This window comes from Triticum dicoccoides, chromosome 2A, assembly GCF_002162155.2.
Source record: "Triticum dicoccoides isolate Atlit2015 ecotype Zavitan chromosome 2A, WEW_v2.0, whole genome shotgun sequence".
NCBI classification, from domain to species: domain Eukaryota; kingdom Viridiplantae; phylum Streptophyta; class Magnoliopsida; order Poales; family Poaceae; genus Triticum; species Triticum dicoccoides.
The window spans coordinates 39166215-39172214 of record NC_041382.1 but is presented as its reverse complement, the minus strand read 5'-3'; the positions used below and the strand labels follow the sequence as shown (position 1 = coordinate 39172214).

Genomic DNA, 6000 nt, shown 5'->3' with positions numbered 1-6000 from the left:
GAGATTCGATCAATATACGTACTCGGCCCCCCCTATACTCCAATCCTGGCTCCGCCACTGCGATTATGCATGAGGCTTTTAAAAGGGAAGCTAGCTAGAGAGTAAACCAAGTAGTACCTCTTGTTGTGTCTCTTGGGAGCTCGATTCTTTGTTGTCCTCCCGAGCAGACGTACCAACACTAGTAGTATGATGCAGAAGAGGGGAGGCTGGTTCTTTTATCATCTGTATGTATATAAATAAGAAGCCAAAACTAGTAGCTCTGAGCCTGTGAGTGAATTGGTAAAAAAAAAAAAATCACACTAAAGCTCGAACCAGATAGACACAGAAGCATGTAGTAATACCCGAGGGTCACCACTCATGTCGAGATCAAGCGTGGGATGGTTGGGATGATTGTCGATTGCTTGCCTCACAGCTGCCTCCATCTTCTCCACATCAGAAGCACGGGCACCATGGCAGTCGATATTAGCGAAGACCCACCGGAGGGAAGGGAGGTTCACCAGGGTACTAATAAAGTCAAAATCAATGACGGCATCCCTCATGTACCACATTGTGCCGAAGCCAAACGTAATGCATTCAAGGCTCCGCATGCTTCCCGGCAGAAACCAGAAAGGTGCATGTATCCCGCAGTACCTCAACTTGGGGAACGCGCCATCAGGGGACTCAATGTATGAGTCTATCCACAAATTTCCCATGTCACAAAGCTTTGGCAAGCCCCCCAGGTTGACCACATCCGGCTCCTCAAAATGATACAGATCCATTTTTAGTTTGGAGAGGTTCGGCAGCAGCGAGGAATTAATCCACGCTGGGAGCCTACTGAAAGTGCTCGACATTGACAGATCACGGAGTTCCCGAGGGGGCTTGTAGCCTGCCCAGTAGGTATCTGTCTCCATTCCGGACCACTCATCGAGGTCCTCAAGATGTAGGATTTGGATTTTCTCAAGTTTGCATACAGAACCCACCAAAGTTTTCATCGAGCGCTCATCCAAATGTCCCCTTAAATCACATCCTAGCACCCTCAGCTCTGTCAGCTTACCGAGTCCTTCAACGAAGGTAGAAAATTCGCCACTAATTTTCAAAGATAGCTCTTCCAGGGATGTCAGGTTCCCTATCCAATTCGGCGCTTCAATACAAATATGTTCAAAACCATCAGTGCACAAGCGCATGCTGCCAACACGCAGGCACTTAAGTTTTCTCAGCAAACTAGTACTCTGCGGCAATCCTTTTATCTTGCAGTTCCTCAAGTCTAGTGTCTGCAGAAACTTTAGATCTCCTATATCTTTTGGGAGCTCACTAATATTTGCGTTCTCTAGACTTAAGTATCTCAACAGATGTGACTTTCCAAGATGCTCAAGATGACAGTTTTCCAGAAATTTGCAGTTTTTCATATCTAGAACACGTAACACTTGAAAGCATGAAAGTGGTGGCATCATACTTATATGACACATGCTCGCATAACATGATCTCAATTTTGGCATGCTCTTGTTAACCAAATGGTTGTGCTGCTCTCCATCTCTTGTTTGGACAGCTAACCTACGAGCTTTGCTTTGTGAAGATGAATATTTCTCATTACTATCCAGTATGGTGACAAAATTTTGTTCCTTTGATAACAAACAAATTATATCAAGAACCATATCATGAACACGACAAGCATATATGGCATTATCTTCTATGTGCTCGACAGGCAGGAGCATGCTTCTATTTACGAGATCATTAAAGTATCTCTCTCCAATCTCAAATAACCCTATCCCTGGCTCCTCATGGACAAAGCCTTCGGCCACCCACATCCATATCAATGTGTCTTTCATGATCAAAGCGTCTTCTGGAAATATGCTCAGATGCAACAGACAAGGCCTTAGATGATAAGGTAGATCATCATAGCTAAACATTAATATCCTTCTCATGTCATCAATATCTTTATTATCTCCATTTCCAAAACCAATAGAGCTGTATAGTGTAGACCAATTCTCCATTGGTTTATCACGCAACAAACTAGCTATTGCAATGATAGCAAGCGGCACACCAGCGCATTTCTGTAGAATTTTTTTAGATACGTCAGAAGGTTGATCATAAGGGCATTTTCCTTTACCATCAGATAATATTGTATAGAATAGTTCTTCAGACAAACTGTGAGAAAGTGGTTCTAGCTTGTAGACATCACCGGTCTTTGTGGCAACTTGATGAAGACGAGTAGTTGTGATGACTCGACTTCCAAGATTGTTATCCAACAATGCAAATTTGATTATTCCCCATGCCGTTGTATCCCATATGTCATCGATGACGATGAAGTACCTATCCCCATGACAGAGCAAGAGCCATGCATTAGTTAGTATAGAACGCCTATATATATGTAGAATATCATTGGAAAGAATAAGGTGCATGCCAATCACTTGGATAAGGAATACACATGTATATTTCATCATTCAATCTACAATATTAAAGTGCAATAAAGAAGGAATGAAAGCCACTCGACAAATTCATGCGTGAGCTTGAAAGATTTCATTTATATCAACTACAGTTCTCATTAATACCACTCCCAAACTAAATATAGTTCTGCATTGGAAGTTTGCATATTAGATTTATTTCTGAATTCCACAGAATGTTACCTGTTCAGAACCCAAATGGTAGCAAAAAGCATGAAAACGTGATAGAATCTACATTCTTTTCAAAAAAATACATCAGGATTGAATAGGCTGTCCAAATTAAAATTTAAAAGATCTCACAGGAAATTAACCACAGGTTTCAAACTTGTTGCTTCATTAGGTTCAATGTTCTTATGAAGAAATGCACAACATGGCTGAGAAAAGTCAAAGTATATATAGTAGACTCTACGAATTAATGGCTGTAGATATGCATTTGCGAGTTCCATGTCGATGGCGTTCATCATAACATGTAGATGTAGCGCCGCATTGCATCAATACAACTAGCGCCTTACTTCCTAGTTACATATTTTCTGTTTACCAGATTATACATCAGCCGGGATAGTTGTGTCTTGTTTTAACTATATATAAACTTAATTGTGGTGGGTGATCCGAACCTCTTATCTTGAAGTAGATCTCGGAGCTTGTTGATGAGTTGTCTTTCATCCAATATGGCTATATCACCCATAGACTTGCTTGGTTCCAGTTCCAGGAGGATGTCCTTGAGAACTTTGTTCACTTGAGGGTTTCGACCCACCGGAACAAAAGCCTTGCAACTAAATTTTGTTTGAAGACTATCATACACTGCCTTGGCAAGAGTTGTCTTGCCGAGTCCTCCGGCTCCAGAAATAGAGATTATCTTAAGCTGCTGATTTGACACATCCCCATCACTATGTGTCAGTCTCTTGATTAGCTCGTCCCGAGGGTCTTCAATGCCAACGAGGTCTTTCTGATTCTTGTACAAAGTCGCTAGACAAGGATAAATGGTGTTGTTTATGCCCGTGTCCTTGACTTTACTGTATCTGTCATGCCAGTCAGCCAGGTCTTTGGCATGGGTCTTGATGTCCTTGATGGCATTGGCGATCTGATGGCGAGCCTTGCCTTTGGTGAACAAGCTGGTCATTTTCTCCACTAGCAATTTGAGCTTGTGAGAGTTGGCTGCTGGATCGAACCCCTCAACGTACACCAGGAAGTTGTCAACGACATCCTCCATGTCGTATGACAGGCCTGTGAGTTCATCTGCCCAGATCTTCACCTGCTGGTCGAGTTGGTCCCTTGGCACCTTTGCCACCATTGTAAGGGCAGCGTGTACGCCCTTCATCTCTAGCTCAAGGGACTCGACGTCTTCCTTGACGCCCTTCTGTAGCTTGTACTCCGCCAAAAGCAGCTCACCCAACTTGGCGAGTAGGCTTCCCATGACACTGGTCACCACGTCCATGGCAGAGTTGATGTTCGCTCTCAATTAATGTGTGGATCTTTTAGGAAGAAAACCTGTAACACCGATTGGAAGTTAGAATACAGGAATCTGTTGTAGGAAAACCAAAGGAAACTATTCTCCATCGCCGGTTCCACAGGTGAAAACCTGTAACGCCGGTGGGAAGCAAATCGGTGGTTTGATGGTACTCTACTCCCTCTGTAGTGATCTAGAAGATCTTATATTTGTTTATAGAGAGAGTACTTACTTAGTACAAGAAGCATAGCTGAGTAAGGCACCCTTGCCGTCAGATCCAACACCAAGGAGCTCCCAGGAAAGATCACCAAGAAGCTAGCACGTCGGCAAGCGACCGCCTCCAAATGTCGCCCTTGCCGTGCTTGCTGAGACGAGACGAGACACGAGCGCCATGGTTGGTGGCCTTTGGTGGAGCAAGAGCAACTTGCTGAGATTGAGGTGCCCCCAAGAAGCTAGCAGAGCCGAGGAGCCAGCAAAGGCTTTCCCAGATCTGATGAATGATGAGGTAACACAATGTGGGACGGGTCCTGACGGTGCATGCATGATTGCTAGGAAGCTGTCCGGAGGCACGTCCAAGGAGGCTGACAACTAGGTCCCGCTCCCGCAGGCAACTAATTCCTGCTGAGAATGCGAGGTACGTACTTCGTCTTCTCAGCCACATCTTTTTCCCTTGATATTTTTTCGTATACATTAGCTCGTTAGTTCCATCACACTATAAACGCGCGTACTGTCTCTCATTAAACCCCATTAACGCGCTCGAGAAGGACAGCCAACCAACTATGCCATGTGGCATATGTTGGTTGGCCATGGTGACAAAGTTTTTTAATTATTTTAGAGTTTTTTTGGAAGATGAAAGTGAGATTTTTTTCTTTTTTTTAGAAAAGTTTTACTAGGTTTTTCTCTTTTTGAGATGAATGTGATGTTCATGTGATGCAAGAAAGTTTTTATTTATTTATTTTAAGATGAAGGTGAGTTTTTATTCCTTTATTATAAAGATGAAGAATCGTGCACACAATTTTCTCTCAAGCGGCCTGCAATGAAGGGTTTCAACCACTAGTACATTATTAATCGGCTTATGTTAGCAAACACGCCAGCGGCGAGCATGAAACCAGGTTGTCTATGAAGTGCTTCCCATTGATCAAATAATAACTCATGTCTATGGTTAGGAAACTTAACCATCTTTGATCAATGAGCTAGTCAAGTAGAGGCATACTAGTGACACTATGTTTGTCTATGTATCCACACATGTATTATGTTTCCGGTTAATACAATTCTAGCATGAATAATAAACATTTATCATGAAATAAGGAAATAAATAATAACTTTATTATTGCTTATAGGGCATATTTCCTTCAAGAGATGCATCAAATAGTTCATTTGACGTGTTACACAGATACTCTTCATGTGGGACATGTAAAAAAGCAAATCATTCTTACAAATTATGAAGTTCTGGAATGGTTGGATGGTTAGAGGTCTTGAATCGCCTATGGACGAAGGACAACCTTCAAATTTGTGGTTGGCCTTACTGCATCCACAGTTTACATTTCATGCAATCAGGAGTGTCGCATAGTTACCCACCTTCAATTAATAGATTTGTCGTTTTACTATAAGGGTTTTGCTCGCAAGTGATATCGTCTTGGTGCGGTAAGCTTACCTTCAACATGAGCATGTGTTGATTGACATGTGTGCAAACATCATTAATTGGTGCTTGCATCTGTTTCAAAATAATGATGCTCGTCAAGTGTGTGCACATTGCATATAATGCAACCTAGAAAAGCTAGTATTTCCATGATTATTCTTATCTCGTTCAAGATTTGGAAGAGACATAATATGGGGTTTCCAATAACCTAAGTGATATATCTTCCATCCACATGCAGAAGATTATGGAAGAACTTGACGTTTGGTTCAGCTGACGCTCAACATCTTTCTATTTTAATGAACAACCATAGCATGTCATTCATTGCCAAAGGTGTTGAATGAGAAATCATGAGAGTAGGTTGTCTGCGTTAATATCACGTAATTAGGATTTTAATGGTGTGCATGAGTTGTATGAACATAACAGTCCAAGGAAATGGAAAGAAAGGTGGTCGAAGGACCCCTAAGCAAAAAGGGCAAAAACTAGGATGATTTTGA

At 42.1% G+C, this 6000-nt stretch overlaps 1 protein-coding gene across 2 annotated transcripts in view; it reads right to left on the bottom strand.

The window, feature by feature from the left end:
- The window catches only part of LOC119353051 (disease resistance protein RGA5-like), a 5899-nt gene extending 1503 nt beyond the window's left edge, over positions 1-4396 (bottom strand). Inside the window, exons 1-5 of one of the 2 annotated variants that reach the window (XM_037619629.1) lie at positions 4100-4396; positions 3035-3908; positions 342-2289; positions 118-222; positions 1-57 (exon numbers count right to left, since the gene is read on the bottom strand). In XM_037619629.1, coding sequence (XP_037475526.1) covers positions 10-57; positions 118-222; positions 342-2289; positions 3035-3855 — 2922 coding nt within the window. In that variant the 5' untranslated portion in view covers positions 3856-3908; positions 4100-4396 and the 3' untranslated portion in view covers positions 1-9. The remainder of the gene's footprint in view (positions 58-117; positions 223-341; positions 2290-3034; positions 3909-4099) is intronic. The other variant, XM_037619628.1, reaches the window with a different exon arrangement.
- Positions 4397-6000: the final 1604 nt, after the last annotated feature.